The sequence below is a fragment of the Monodelphis domestica genome, chromosome 6 (genome assembly GCF_027887165.1).
Source record: "Monodelphis domestica isolate mMonDom1 chromosome 6, mMonDom1.pri, whole genome shotgun sequence".
Taxonomy (NCBI): Eukaryota; Metazoa; Chordata; class Mammalia; order Didelphimorphia; family Didelphidae; genus Monodelphis; species Monodelphis domestica.
This window is the reverse complement of record NC_077232.1, coordinates 13,161,293-13,177,436: the sequence shown is the minus strand read 5'-3', so window position 1 is coordinate 13,177,436 and position 16,144 is coordinate 13,161,293. Positions and strand designations below refer to the sequence as shown.

At 37.7% G+C, this 16,144-nt stretch overlaps 2 protein-coding genes across 8 annotated transcripts in view; one reads left to right on the top strand and one right to left on the bottom strand.

Moving 5' to 3' along the window:
* LOC103096989 (membrane-spanning 4-domains subfamily A member 6D-like) overlaps positions 1 to 5,435 on the bottom strand; it is a 122,854-nt gene extending 117,419 nt beyond the window's left edge. The window contains exon 1 of the mRNA XM_056801676.1: positions 5,322 to 5,435. The gene's annotated coding sequence lies outside the window, so the exon portion shown is untranslated. The remainder of the gene's footprint in view (positions 1 to 5,321) is intronic.
* Positions 1 to 15,619, top strand: part of LOC103099226 (membrane-spanning 4-domains subfamily A member 4A-like) — a 47,167-nt gene extending 31,548 nt beyond the window's left edge. For 5 of the 7 annotated variants that reach the window (XM_056801668.1, XM_056801670.1, XM_056801671.1 and 2 more), the window contains 2 exons: positions 3,607 to 3,744; positions 5,347 to 15,619. In XM_056801668.1, the coding sequence (XP_056657646.1) occupies positions 3,607 to 3,744; positions 5,347 to 11,277 (6,069 nt within the window). In that variant the 3' untranslated portion in view covers positions 11,278 to 15,619. Of the gene's footprint in view, positions 1 to 3,606; positions 5,098 to 5,346 lie in introns of those variants that run through there. The other 2 variants (XM_056801674.1, XM_007497587.3) reach the window with 2 other exon arrangements.
* Positions 15,620 to 16,144: the final 525 nt, after the last annotated feature.

Here is a 16,144-nt window from a genome sequence, read left to right as displayed (position 1 = left end):
ATATAGTAATATTGATAGGAGGAATAGTTACTCGAATGAAACTAACCAAAATTCACACCCAAACATCTGTACTCGGTGTGGGAAATCCCCTCAGCATGGGAGACCCCAGAGGTGTGGACAAAGGGATTGTGATGTCTGATGGTACTTGGGAGGGGAAAGAACCTCAGAGTCTGGAAGTGAAATTTTAAGCTTTTTCAGATCTGATTGACTTATTGATGTTAATGGTTTTAGTTTGTTCCCCTCCCTAGAATGAAGATGTGTCTGTAACTCAATTCTAAATACATGATGTATATAATTTATCAAAATTGAAATATTCTGTTAAATTGTTTTAAATTGTACCTCCACTATGATTGTGCTGTAGAGAAATATCTTTTTAAAAGCCCATGAACAGCATTTTGTTCCTTTTTTGCCTTTGTTAATTGTGACATAGAGCTGATGGATGAAGTCCATCAAATTGGTTTCAACCTGTATAAAGGTTTTGGAGAATTTAATTGTCTAATAATTGAAATTGATTTTAATGAGTATTCAGACATGGTTTTCAGATATTTGGGAGCATCCCTACCTCTGACTGATCATTTATTTGCCTGCCTCTTGAGTTGTTTGTAATAAGAGGTCTACGTATAGATGAAGTAAAGTTCAATGGCATTGTTGTATTTTCCCATCTCTGCATTTATTGTAAATGTAATGGATGATGTATCTGAAATCATTTTCACTTTTTAGTCCTCAGCTCCATGTGAAAATGGGTGGGACATTTTGGGGACAGTTCTGTTACACTATTACAGTCTCATACCATGAGGGAGGGAGGTGCCCAAGTGGCTTAGTTACCTGTGATGTGTTATAATCTCATCCAGTAATTGGGAATGATTTTTCCTGTGAAGCTTTGTATCTTTGAAATGGATTTGTTATATTTTGTAACTCTTCATCAACTGTACAGAGGTTTTTTTTCTCCCACCAAATTTTGGAATGATGGTAATAATAGACTTTGTTAATAGTATCTTTGCCAAAGTTGAAAGATCGGCTAAATCTGTAGAACTTGTGACAAGTATTCATGATTTCAAAGGTTTTTACATGTCATACAGCAAGTCATGTGAATCCTAATGATAGTGGGTTTGTTTGTTTATTGTCATTAATGGGTTCCTATAATTTTGGGGATTTTGGTACTTTTTAGAATCTCTATTAGTTGTTGTACTACTGTTTTTAAAAGGTTTTTACCTGGTGAAAAAATTATGTGCACTCACACTGTGGATCTTGAACAAGTTAAGAGTGATATACATTTCATTTTTAAGTGAGTACCTTTTGTGTTGTGCCTCTACTTAGCTAACACATTGTCACATGGAATGTGAACATTGAAATTATGATTTTTTTCATTATTTTTTCCTCTTTATGTTTGCAATAGGATATTTGATTTATGTTTTTTTATTTTTTTTCTCTTTATGTTCTATTAGGATATTTGATTTTTTCTTTCTTTCTTTTTTTCCTAACATTGGTGATACTTGAAGTACATGAGATCAGTATTAATGTTTTTCTTTTTACTTGAAGGGTAAAGTTTACAGTGTAAGTTTGCAGTATCCCTTAGCCCTAGTAATATGCGTACCCAAAAGCTTTCAACTATGGAAATCTGCTATTTATTGATAAATGTTATGGGACTTTGTTTAATGATTATGTCTCATTCCAGGAGAAGGGAACAAAAGAGCCAATATGCAGTGCCAAGTAGCATGAGGTCAGAACAGACCAAATCCAATCCAGGGAGGATTGTTGAACTTCTATGCCAATACAAAAGGATTTGAACCTAGTGTGAGAATCGAGGTTGTGGTGCTTGACTTACGTTAAGACACAGGACTTCCTTGAACCACACTACATGTGCAGTACTTTGAGTCAAGTGCCTCAGGTTGGCTATCATCCTGGCTCCCCCTATCTCTGACACTGACGGTACAATGAGACCAGGGAATGAATTTTCTCATTTGCTGCTGAAATTTAGTCCTTTCTCTCTTATAGTTTGACAATTTTTGGTAGTCCTAGCTGCAAATGGCTCAAGTTCTGTATTGCTGCTATTGTCCTATGGGCTTGTGAGACATAAGTCACTTTTAATTACATAAGTCACTTTAATTGGTCTTTGCTGTGATCCAAGAACCTAATACAGGATTATTATTTTTTACTCAGAATTTTATACACATGAGATTTTTATTTTATTTTTTATCATTTCTATATTTCTTATTTTTATACAGAATTTCATTAATTTTTACTCTTTTATTTGGGATTTTTTTGGGGGGTGGTTTGTTTTGTTTTCTTTTGACAATTGTTTCATATACCTCATAACTCAGTCATGTATCCCAGTGTGATTCTAATGTTGGTCAACACCCTCCTCTGGGGGGATTGTGTAATTATCCTAAAAATGCAAGGTTTTAAATTTTTTGAAGAAATTTCAGGAAAAGAAACCTGCCAACATTCAAAATCAAGAAAGTGGATTATTTTGGAGAAGGTGCTGTAAAGATGCCTTAAGGAGCCACACATTGCATCAAAAGATCCAGAATGAACTTTGGGATATAATGAACTGAATTAAAGGGGGTTGAATATGCTTATTGTGAATGTAAACTCTTATGCTAAAGAAGATTTCCCCCTAATTGGCATTTTGTCAATGCGTCTATCAATCAGTTTTTGTATTTTACTCCCATCTCTAACTATTGTAACTCCCTCTTTTAAAAATGTAATATTGTATATACTTTTAGCTAGAAGGTATTTAGAGTTATAAGATAGTTATATTTAAATGATCCATTGGGGAGACAGGTCTCCCAAAGGATCATGGGGGGAAGTGTGTGTCAAGGAAGCTCATCCCCTCCCCTTCCTGAGTAACTTTACATGTCTATCAAACATTCCTGACATACCACAGTTGCACCAGGTTTGCATCGGTGTACGTTCTGTACATCAATAAAAGTTAAGGTTTGGGACAGGATAGGGGAGGGAGACCAATGAGAGAAAGGGAGAAATGGACAAAAAAACCATGAAGGAAGCCTGAGGAGAAGGGACAGTGCAGGAGGTGAGGGGGAAATGAGGGAGGAACTGGCAGTCTAGGCTCCATGCAGCCAGGTTACTTAGGAATGATTGTCTACCCTTCATAATAAACTTTATAAAATCTATACCTCTGGGTAGCAAGAAATAATATTATTTAATTTTAATTACTACATAACTAAGTGGTGGAATGGAAGGACCTGAGCTGGAATCCTACTTGAGACATTTCAAAGTATGTCTTAGCCTCTTAAGTGTCTTTTATAAGGCACTTAAATCTCTCTTCCTCAGTTTCTCTATCTATAAAACAGCATCTTCTTTATAGGGTTGTCATGTGGATCAGTGAGATAAGAAGTATAAGTCCTTTTTGAACCTTAAAAATTCTCCATAAATGCTGATTATTATTATCAATCATTATTACTACTACTCTTACTATGGTGATGATGTGATACAAAACTCAAAATGGGCCCATATCCCATGAGCAGTGAAAGATGAGTGTCTCTGCCCTACTTCATGATCAGGCTATTTGCCTCAGGTGCCATTATCTTTGAGCCTTCAGAAATGTGAGCAGCTCCATTCTTTGTTCATCTCTGTCTCTTGCAGGGTGTTCTGTCTGTTTTGTTGATCCTCACCATCTTCCAATTCTCCATCACAGCAATGGTCTTAGCTTCGAAGTGTAAAGGAACAGGGGAAAGCCCTGCAGATGAGGCGTGTTCAACATCACTGAGAGACCCACGACAGGTTGTGACCATCCTGGAAGTTGACTGATGCTACAGCAGCTTCTTTCTGAGGCACTCAGGGAGTGGATCTAAGCACAGTAATCCTTTGAGGAGAAGGTGGAGGGAATGGGGAAGATGGGAAGATGGTGGTGGGACACATTCAATTAGGAAGAAATTCCCCACACTTCTGGGGACCAGGGAAATCCTGTTCCTTCCAATTCTTTTAAAGGTCTCTTCCTTTTTGTTCTATTAGGCCCAGAGACCCTATTCCTAGTTGTCTCTAAAATGATATGGTATCACCAAAAGAGGCCTTTGCTTTGCATTGTGAGGGCCACAGGTGAAATCTCATCCACTAGCTTTGTGACATAATATATACATCACTTAACCTGCTTGAGTCTGTATCCCTTGTGCAATGTGGGTGGTGAGAAACAGGGCTAATTTTCCTTATAGCACATACTTTGGAGGGTTTTGTCTTTTTTTGCACATGAAAGCAAATGGTATAATGTAGACAAAGCACCCTTTACAACCTAAAAGACAATATAAGTCCTTAATATTATTATTGCAACTTTGATCTTCCAGGGAAAGGAAAAATCTAATACTTTTCTTGAGATGTTTGGATACTTTTATGAAGTGCTAAATGAACATTCAGAATGATTACCCTGAGATTCAATTATTCTGTGTACACTGGATCACCATTCTACCAAATGAAAAATATGAGGGGAAGATGTTGAAGGGGGAATGAGAAAATATTTCAAATTCATCCTTTAATGGCCCCCTGTAGCTGAACCAGTTACTAGATAGCTCAGCTTCACAAGGGTCCTTGTTGGACCTTTTCCAGCATGGTATAAATCACTATAGGTGATACACCATTGGTATGTCCTTTGAAAAACTGCTAGTACTGCCAACATTCCTCATTGAGGGCAGCCCACATATACTGAGTCCTTCTTAAGTTCAATATCACTTCCTTCTAAGACATTCAATAGAATGCCTATAAAATGTGGCATGCTGTCCAAGGGTACCTTGGAAAGAAATAGCAATAATGAAGACCAGTTGTTTTATTTTGTTTAATGCTCTGTTTAAAAATACATATTAAACAAAAAAAAAAAAAGAAAGGACAATCTCCTGAAGTAATTATGTATCATTCACTAATACAGCCTTAAGTTATATTTTTGTGGGTAGAACCAAGCATTAAAAAATGTAAATGATTTCTGCCCTAATGAGGACAGAGATGGTCACTTCTTCCTTTGGGTGACTCTAAAAGCATTAGAATATAAGCTGTTTGAGAGCAGGAATGGATTGTTTTACTTTGCTGAATTTAATTCTTGTTTTTGGTTTGCTTGTTTTTCTAGTAAAGTAATAATGGTCACTTCCTAAATACTGTATTGAACAATGTTTACCCTATTGTTAGGATAGAAAACAGGGTGAAATATGATCAGGGTAGGCAATAGAAATGCTCCAATAACAAAGGGAAGAAAGGGGGATTTGATGATGATGAGAGAGCACCTTGGAGAAGGCTGGGAATCCTTAGAAAGGTAGATGACTGATGAGGAACTGTGGGAAAGAAGATTATACAGAAAGTGGCTAAGGGGAGATTAATACCTGTCATTTCTGGTTGGCTTTATAGAATATCTATTTCCCTTCTTCTGAAGTCAAGGAGCACAAACCAACCAAGAATGTGGAAAACCAGTTGCAGATCCAGATTGAGAAAAATCCATCTGAGAAAAATGAAGAAAATACATCAGCCTCTTTAATTAGGGGTTATACTTTCTTTAAATCAAGAGCTTTAGGAAGTCCCGTAACTCACCCACCTCCTTCCCCTTCCCCTCCTCCTCCTCCTCCTCCACCTCCACCTCCTCCTCCTCCTCCTCCACCTTCCCCTAAAGTACCAGAAGAAAATATTCAATATTCAATACCAAATCCTCTGCTGTGTACTACAGATGCCCCAAGTGAAACCCTGCAAGTTTCATATTTCTCTACCCCAAGTACATCAAGTGCAGTGGCACAAAGACCATCTTTAGTAGAACCATTTTTATTAGATAAATCTGTGCAAGTTTCCTCATATTCAGATCTAAGCACAGGGGGAGAATTAACAGAATTTCCTCCTTCCACCAGCACAAGTTCAGCAAGTGAATCCACAAAAGGTCTCTCAACTTCCAGCTCAGAAGATCACATTGCTTCCAGATTAACTGCACTGACCAAAGCTGTGCAATTTCCTTCTGTCTCAGATGTGGCTACATCAACAGATGTCTCAGAAAATCCATCCATGGAAGAAGCCATACCATTTGCATTGACCAAAGCTGTGCAATGCCCTTCTGTTTCAGATGTGGCTACATCAACGGATGTCTCAGAAAATCTATCCATGGAAGATGCCACACCACTTGCATTGACCAAAGCTGTGCAATGTCCTTCTGTCTCAGACATAGCTACATCAACAGATGTCATAGAAAATCCACCCATGGATGATGTCGTAACACCTGAATTGACCAAAGCTGTACGATGTGTGTGTATCTCAGACGTGTCTATATCAACAGATATTATAGAAGATCTGAATCAATCTGTGAAGTCTTCTCCTATCTCAGGCCCAAAAGAACCAATAGATGTCCCTGCTTTCTCTGAACTAACATCAATAAGGGAACCCATACAAGCTCTAATGTCTCCTAGTAGACCCACACAAATCCTTCCTATCTTAGATCCCATGCCCACTAATGAATTTGTAACAGGTGAACTTCTGCCTAACTTGGTCCCAAGTCCGTCAAGAGAATTTATACAAGATCTCACCATCTCCAGAACAATTTCAGGAAGCAAATCTGTGCAAGTTCCTTCATCTGCTGGCATAATTTCTTCATGTAAATCTATAAAATTTTCTTCTTCCTCCATTGGATTTTCAATGACAAAAGCCAAACAAGTTCCTTTATATTGTTGTGCTTCAACATCAAGTGAATCCATAGAAGTTCCATCTTTCTCAGTAATGCTTTCATCAAATCAAGCCACACAAGTTCCTTCTTTCTCTGATCTAGGCCCACCACAAGAAAACATACACAGGCCCTTACCCCACAAATTTAGTGGTCTGCACAAATCAACCCAAGTTCCTGCTTTTTCTGATGAAAGTTCATCTATTGTAGGCATGGAAATAGCTGGATCTTTCCCTGGTCCACTTTCATCAAGAGAATGCATACAACACTCCTCAGATATTGTGGCTGTTTCAGGCAGCAGGCTTCTGTCTCCTCCACATTCTGATCCAGCTATACCAGACATAAGCACAGAAGAATTACCATATTCCCAAGAACCACATTCATCAAAAGAATTGATAAATGCTTCTTTCTCTGAAACTAATTCACCAAGAGAAGGTACACAAGTTCCCTCTACTTGTGATGCTTTTGACATTACCAACAGTGAACAACTTTCTTTGATTTCTGATTTAAATGCAACAGTAGTAGGAAGAGAAAAAATCATGTCTTTTTCAGGTTCACTGTTATCGAGGAAACCATTAGAATACTCCTCAAATTTTGTTGCTATTTCAGTTACCAAGCAAACAAAACTTCCTTCTTCCTCTGATCCAAGATCATTGAATGTGAACACAGAAGAATTTTCATCTATCTTGTTTCCGTTTTGTCCAGTAGTATCCAGGCAGTTTTCTAATTCCTCTGAAACAAGTTTAGCAAGAGAAAACCCACAAATTCCTTCTATCCTTTCCATGAATGAAAGCATTCAAACTCCCTCAAGCCGTGGTATTATTTCAGTCAGCAAAGTCACAAAACGTTCTTCTTTCTCTGATGTAAATTCATTGAATGTGAGCACAGAAGAACATCCATCTGTTTTGAATCTATTTTGTCCAATAGTTTCCCAGCAGTTTTCTGATTTCTCTGAGACAAGTTTAGCAAGAGAAAACATACAAATTCCCTCTGTCCTTGGATCTGTTTCGGAGACTGAAGTCACACAGATTTCTCATTCCTCTGGTAAAAGTTCACAAAGAGACACTTTAGAAGCTCCCTCTACTCATGTTGCTGTCACAGAGAGCAAATCTGCACAACCACCTTGCCTCTCAGCTGCAGGCTCATCAACGGTGCAGATAAAAGAAGTCATATCTTTCTCAGCACTACTTTCACAAAAGGAATCCATCCAAAATCCCTCAAACCTTGGTGTTAATTCAGTCAGCAGGCTTACACAACCTTTCTCTGATCTAAATCCACTGAATGTCAGCACAGAAGAACTTCCATCTGTCTTGAATCCATTCTGTCCAATAGTGTCTGGGCAGTTTTCTGATTTCTCTGAGACAAGTATAGCAAGAGAAAACATAAAAATTCCCTCTATCTTTGGATCTGTTTCAGAGAATGAAGTCACACAGTTTTCTCACTCCTCTACTAAAAGTTCACGAAGAGTTACTTTAGAAGCTCCTACTCATGTTGCTGTCACAGAGAGCAAATCTGCACAACCACCTTGCCTCTCAGCTGCAAGCTCATCAACAATGCAGATAAAAGAAGTCATATCTTTCTCAGCACTACTTTCACAAAAGGAATCCGTCCAAAATCCTGCAAACCTTGCTGTTATTTCGGTCAGCAAGCTTACACAACTTCCTTCTTTTTCTGATCTAAATCCATTAAGCACAGAAGAACTTCCATCTGTCTTGAATCCATTCTGTCCAATAGTGTCTGGGCAGTTTTCTGATTTCTCTGAGACAAGTTTAGCAAGAGAAAACATACAAAATCCGTCTATCCTTGGATCTGTTTCCATGAATGAAGCCTCACAGTTTTCTCAGTCCTCTAATAAAAGTTCACGAAGAGTTACTTTAGAAGCTCCTACTCATGTTGCTGTCACAGAGAGAAAATCTATACAAGTACCTAATGAAGCCACACAGTCTTCTCACTCCTCTGGTAAAAGTTCACAAAGAGACACTTTAGAAGCTCCCTCTACTCATGTTGCTGTCACAGAGAGCAAATCTGCACAACCACCTTGCCTCTCAGCTGCAGGTTCATCAACAGTGCAGTTAAAAGAAGTCATATCTTTCTCAGCACTACTTTCACAAAAGGAATCCGCCCCAAATCCCACAAACCTTGCTGTTATTTCAGTCAGCAAGCTTGCACAACTTCCTTCTTTCTCTGATCTAAATCCATTAAGCACAGAAGAACTCCCATCTGTCTTGAATCCATTCTGTCCAATAGTGTCTGGGCAGTTTTCTGATTTCTCTGAGACAAGTATAGCAAGAGAAAACATAAAAATTCCCTCTATCTTTGGATCTGTTTCAGAGAATGAAGTCACACAGTTTTCTCACTCCTCTACTAAAAGTTCACGAAGAGTTACTTTAGAAGCTCCCTCTACTCATGTTGCTGCCACAGAAAGCAAATTTGCACAACCACCTTGCCTCTCAGCTGCAGGCTCATCAACAGTGCAGATAAAAGAAGTCCTATCTTTCTCATCACTACTTTCACAAAAGGAATCTGTCCAAAATCCCGCAAACCTTGCTGTTATTTCAGTCAGCAAGAATGCACAACTACCTTCTTTCTCTGATCTAAATCCATTAAGCACAGAAGAACTCCCATCTGTCTTGAATCCATTCTGTCCAATAGTGTCTGGGCAGTTTTCTGATTTCTCTGAGACAAGTTTAGCAAGAGAAAATATACAAATTCCGTCTATCCTTGGATCTGTTTCCGTGAATGAAGCCGAACAGTTTTCTCACTCCTCTGGTAGAAGTTCACGAAGAGTTACTTTAGAAGCTCCTACTCATGTTGCTGTCACAGAGAGAAAATCTGTACAAGTACCTAATGAAGCCATACAGTTTTCTCACTCCTCTGGTAGAAGTTCACGAAGAGTTACTTTAGAAGCTCCTACTCATGTCACTGTCACAGAGAACAAATCTGTACAAGTATCTAATGAAGCTTTGCAGTTTTTTCACTCTCATAAAGGTACACAAAGAGACACTTTAGAAGCTCCCTCTACTCATGTCACTGTCACAGAGAACAAATCTGTACAAGTATCTAATGAAGCCACACGGTTTTCTCACTCCTCTCGTAAAAGTTCACGAAGAGACACTTCAGAAGCTCCCTCTACTCATGTTGCTGTCACAGTGAGAAAATCTGTGCAAGTACCTAATGAAGCCACACAGTTTTCTCACTCTGGTACAAGTTCACGAAGAGACACCTTAGAAGCTCCCTCTACTCATATTGCTGTCATAGTAAGAAAATCTCTACTACCTAATGAAGCTGCGCAGTTTTCTCACTCTGGTACAACTTCACGAAGAGACACTTCAGAAGTTCCCTCTACTTGTGTCTCTGTCACAGAGGACAAATCTGTACAAGTATCTAATGAAGCCACACAGTTTGATCCCTCTACTCATGTCACTGTCACAGAGAACAAATCTGTACAAGTATCTAATGAAGCCACACAGTTTGATCCCTCTACTCATGTCACTGTCACAGAGGACAAATCTGTACAAGTATCTAATGAAGCTTTGCAGTTTTTTCACTCTCATAAAGGTTCACAAAGAGTCACTTTAGAAGATCCCTCTACTCATGTCACTGTCACAGAGAACAAATCTGTGCAAGTACCTAATGAAACCTCACAATCTTGTCACTCCTCTCACAAAAGTTCACAAAGAGACACTTTAGAAGCTCCCTCTATTCATGTTGCTGTCACAGAGAACAAATCTGCACAACCACCTAACCTCTCAGCTGCAGGCTTGTCAACAATGCAGATAAAAGAAGTCCTATCTTTCTCATCACTACTTTCCCAAGAGGAATCCATTCAAAATCCCACAAACCTTGCTGTTATTTCAGTCAAAAAGCTTACACAACTTCCTTTTTCTGATCTAAATCCATTGAATGTGAGTACAGAAGAACTTCCACCTGTCTTGAATCCATTTTGTCCAATAGTATCCAGGCAGTTTTCTGATTTCTCTGAGACAAATTTAACAAGAGAAACAAAAACTTCACAAATTCCCCCCACTCGCCTCACTCTAATGGTGAATAAGTCAACACAACTTACTTCTTCCTTTAATGTGTCTTCATCAACTATATCCAGAGAAGAAATTCAATCTTTCCCAGGCCCTCTGAAATCAAGGGAAATCACCCAACATCCCTCAAACACTGAAGTTATGTTAGTCGATGAATTCACACAATTTCCTTCTCTCTCTAACTTAAATTCATTGAACGAGAACACAAATTTATTGAGTGAGAATACAGAACAACTTCCATGTGTCTCACTTTCAACAATATCCAGGCAGTTTTCTGATTTCTCTGAGAAAAATTTAGCAAGAGAAAACATACAATTTCCCTCTATCCTTGAACACATTCCTGTGAGAGAACGCACACCATTTTCCGACTCCTTTGATAAACATTTACCAACAAAAACTTTACAAGTTTCCTCTACCCATCTTGTGGACAAATCAACACAACTTACCTCCATGTCTGATACAGATTTAACAAATGTATCCCTTGAAGAAGTTTCATCTTTTCCAGGTCCACATTTACCTCAAGAATCTGTACAGCTTCCCTCAAATTTTGCTGCTGTTTCAGTCAACAAGGCCACCCAATTCCCTTCCTCCTCTGACATCAGTTCATGAAGCACAGGCACCCATCTTTCCAAGTTCCAGTTTCACCAAAAGAATCCAGTGCTCCTGCTTTCTCTGGAGGGAATTCATCAAATGAAGATGTACAAGTTTCCTCTACCTGCTCTGCTTCTCTAGTTCCCAAGTCTGCACAAGTTCCTTCCTTCTCTGATCCAAGTTCATTAGCACAATACATAGAAGTTAGGTTTTTCTTAGGTCCAACTTAGTCGACAGAATTCAAACATCTCTCAATTTCATTACTTCAGACAGCAAATCTGCCCAATTTCCATCTTTCTCTGACAAGTTTGTCAATCCTATAAAGACAATAAAGTTACTAAGTCCAAACAAGTTCCTTCCTTCTGACCGAGGTTCATCAACAGTATGCATAAAAGAAGTTATGCCTTTTCCAGATTGATTTCACCAAACAAATCCATACATATACCCAAAAACTTTGTTGCTCTTTCAGGTAGCAAATATCTACAACCCCTTTCTCTGAATCAAGCAAACATGAACAGAGAAGAATTTTTATTTTTTTTTCATTTTTTCCAACAGAATCCATGCTATTTTTAAAATTTTTCTGATAACAAGTAAACCAAGAGAGGACATGCAAATGCCTGCTATCCTTGGCCCTATTTCAGCAAGCAAATTCACCCAGTTTCCTGATTTGTCTGACAAAAGTTTTAGAAAAGAAACTGGACAAGTTCCCTGTACCCTCTATGCTCTTGCTATGAACAAAACTGACTTAAGTTTCTTCTTTCACTGATCCAAGTTCATAAGCTATATTCCCAGAAGTTATTTCTTTCCCAAGTTTATTTTAATTAAGGTAATCCATATAACATCAGTCTATAAATCCACTCAATTTCTTACTTTCTCCGACTCAAATTTATCATGCATATGCATACAAGATATTCCATCTTTCCAAGTTCCTGATTTTTTAAAGAATCCATGCATATTCTCTGGAACAAATTCATCAGAGGAAGTTACACACATTCCCTCTACTTATCATCCTCTTACAGTCACCAAGTCCACACAAGTTCCTTTCTTCTCTCAAGTTCATCAACTGTCTGCATAGAAGTTAAGTCCAGGTCCACTGAAATCAAGTGAAATCTATACAGCATCCTTCAAATAATGGCATTATTTCAGCAAAAGCACAAAATCTGTTTTCTTTGACCCAAGTTCATCAAGCATATGCACACAAGATATTCCACCTTTCCAAGTTTCAGATTATTTGAATGACTCCATAAATATTCTTGCTTTCTCTAAAATAAATTCAAAAAGAGATGCTGCATACCTACCATGCCCTTGCAGTGACCAAGTTCCTTCCTTCTCTCACCCAATTTTATCAACAATATGCAAAGAAGAAGTTACATCTTTCCTAGGTTCACTTTCCTTACCTAAAACAAACAATATCCCTCAAACTTTGGTCCTGTTTTGGTAAGCAAACACACACAAATTCCTGCATTCTCTGAGCCAAGTTCACTGGGTGTATAAAAGAATTATCTTTTTCACTTCCATTCTCCTCAAGAGGATCCATGCAAGTTCCTGATTTCTCTGACTCAAGATTTCCACAGGAAAACATAAATTCCTCATATCTTTGAACCTATTTCAGTGAACAAAAACATAATTTCCTGATCTAACAAAAGTTCATCAAGAGAAACTGTAAACATTCCTTCTGTCCACCATGCTATCACAGTGAGAAAATTGACACAAGTTTCTTCTTTTTATAATCTAAGTTCAACTCTGCATAGAAGACATGTCTTTACCAAATTCATTTTTATCAAAGGAATTAATATAATATCCTTCAAACATTGTTGGTGTTTCAGTCAGTAAGTTCATCCAACTTTTTTTCTCAGATCCAAGTTCATCAAGCATATGCATATAAGATATTCCATCTTTCCAAGTTCCAGATTTGTCTAATGATTCCACAAATGTTCCTGCTTTCTCTGAAATAGATTTAATAAAAGAAGCTGCACGAGTTCTTTCTACCTACTGTGGTCTCAAAATGATCAAGTCCAAACAGTTTCCTTCTTCCTTTAACCCACATTCATTGACTGTGAACACAGAAGAACATCCATCTTTCTTGCTTCCCTTTTGTCTAATAGAATCCAGACAGTTGTCTGATTTGTCTGATGTAAGTTTGCCAAGGGAAAGCTTGCAAATTCTCTTGATCTATTCGGAACTAATTCGGTGAATGAATGAATATAATTTTCTCATTCCTCTGACCAAAGTTTACCAAGAGAAACTTTACAAAGTTTTACCCATCTTGCTGCCACAATAAGCAAATTGACAAAACCAACTTCCTTCGTTGATGCAAGTTCATCAACTATATCCACAGAAAACATATCTTTCCCAGGTATATTCTCAGATGAATCCATGCAATGCCCCTTCAACTTTGATGCTCCACTTAGCAAACCCATCCAATTTACTTCTTCCTCTGACCCAATTTCAATGAATGTGTGTAAAGGAGTACTATGTTAGTTTCATCAGGAGAATCCACACAAAATCCTACTACCTCTGACACTAATTCATCAAAAGAATATGTGCTTTTTCTTCATACAACATTGCTATGATGAGCAAATCCACATAAGTTCCTTCTATCTCTGACCAAGTTTATCATGACATGCTTAGAATTTGTTCTGTCTTTCCCTATTGAAAGAATCCTTACTGGTTCCATCTGCTTTGGACCACATTTTAAAGGAAAATTTATACAAAATTTCCTCCTTTTTCTGATCCAAGTCTATTGAGGATATTTATAGAAGACATTCTATCTGTTATAGTGTCAACTGTCCAAATGGAATTTATACAAATTCCTGAAATCTGTGACATGTTCACCAAGGGAAGTTGTACAAATTCCCTTTATCTTCCATGCTATTTCTGTGAGCAAATCCATATAAGTTCCTATTTCCTCTGACCCAAGTCCATCAGCTATATGTTCCAGAAGAGGTTATGCCTTTCCCAGATGCACTTTCATCAAAAGAATCAACTCAAAGTCCTTATTTGTCCAATACAAGTTCACAAAGAGAAGCCATACAAGTTCCCTCTCCTTTTAGCATAATTCTACAATGTCCCTTCTCTGACCTAAAATAGATATGTTCTTAGAAGAAATTCCATCTTTTTCATTTTCAGTTCCATGGAAAGATTCTATACACGGTCTTGTTATAGCTGGCACAAGTTTAAGAGGATTCACACAAGTCTCTACCAACTATATAGTATTTCTGCGAGCAAGGTTATACAAGATGGTCACTCTTTGCCTGACTCAAGTTCATCTGGTATATGCAAAAAAGAATATGCTTCTTTCTCAATTTCAGATTCATCAAAGGAATCTATACAAATTCTTGATGGCTCTATTGCAAATTTGCTAAGAAAACTGGTATAAAATGCCTCTACCTCTGATACTATTCCAGCAGGCAGATCTGTGCAACTTACTAATTCTACTGGACTGTGTACATTTGATTTAGATGTATCCAATTTCCTCCTTTTTCTAGTCTAAGTTCAGTAAGAAAGTCAAGTTTCTTCTTCCTCTGACCACATTCATCAATCAAATACACAATCCAAATTTAAGTCCAGTTATGTCAAGAGAATTCAATTAAATTTCTGATTTCAGTGAAGTAAGTTAACCAAGGGAACTCGTATGAATTCCTTCTAACTCTGGTAGCTCATGGGAGAAATCTATAAGTCTGTTGTCTTTGATTAGATATATTCCACAGATCCAATAATTTCCATATTCCTTTGGCCTTTCAGTAAGGAAATATACAAGTTCCTTCTTGCTTCTCTGGGTCCTCTGACAGATGTTAACAAGCAAATGCAAAGAACATCAATCTGACATCCAGTTTCATTAAAGGAATCCACACATCCAAATGTTCTTGATTTCTCTGATACAAATTCACCAAGAGAATCTTTAAAATTCCCCTCATTCTCTAGACAAGTTTCCACCAGCAAAAACAATGCAAGCTGCTTCTCTGCATTCAAGTTCATCAACTGAGGATACAGAATTTCCATATTTCTTAGGGCCAGGTTCCAGACAATTCCTACAAATTCTTTTTGTCTCCTGCTCAAGAAGACAAAAAAAAAAGAGAAGCCATACAAATTAAATTTCACTATATCTCAATTTCAGACAGCAAATCCATTCAAAATTTTCTCTTTCAAGTACCCAAGTGCAAGATTCGGGTCAAGTTGAAGAGAATCCCTGCAAATTCCTTTCATTTCCACCTTAAAATCAACAAGAAAACTTTAATACTAGTCCCCTATGATTTCAGACAAATTTCTGAAAACAAATCTGCACAGATTCCTACAGACTATGTACATTAAACAGATCTGTCCAATTTCTTCCTCTGAACTATTTTCATGAGCAAATCTGCATGAGTCTTCTCCTTCTGGCCCAATTGCATCAAGTGAATACACAATGGTATCTTCTTAGAACCAGTATCAAGAAAATTTATAAAAATTCTGCCTATAGTTCAATTTCATCAAGAAAATCCCTGCTTGTTCCCTCTAGATACCAGTCCAATTTCAGATGGCAATTCTACAAAAGACTTTTTAAAATTCTCTCATCCAAAGTCATCAAGCAAATATTAAGAATTTTTATCTTAAGTCCAGTATCAAGAGAATCCGTACCAATTCCCTCTGAATGTAACTCTCAAAGAGGGCAAAACTTTTCTGCTACTCAAGAAGAAAATCCATCCCAATTTCATTTTTTGCAAGCTTAATTTCAGAAAAAAAAAAAACATGCAAACTCCTTCAGCCAAAGTTCACTCAGTTCATCAATGAAAGAGAGCAAACACTTCCTATGGAAAAGATTCCCTCAAATTTCCTCCTTTCCTGGGTGCAAGTTTCACCAAGAAAATCCATATAAACTCTTGATTTCTCCAGATCACATTCAACA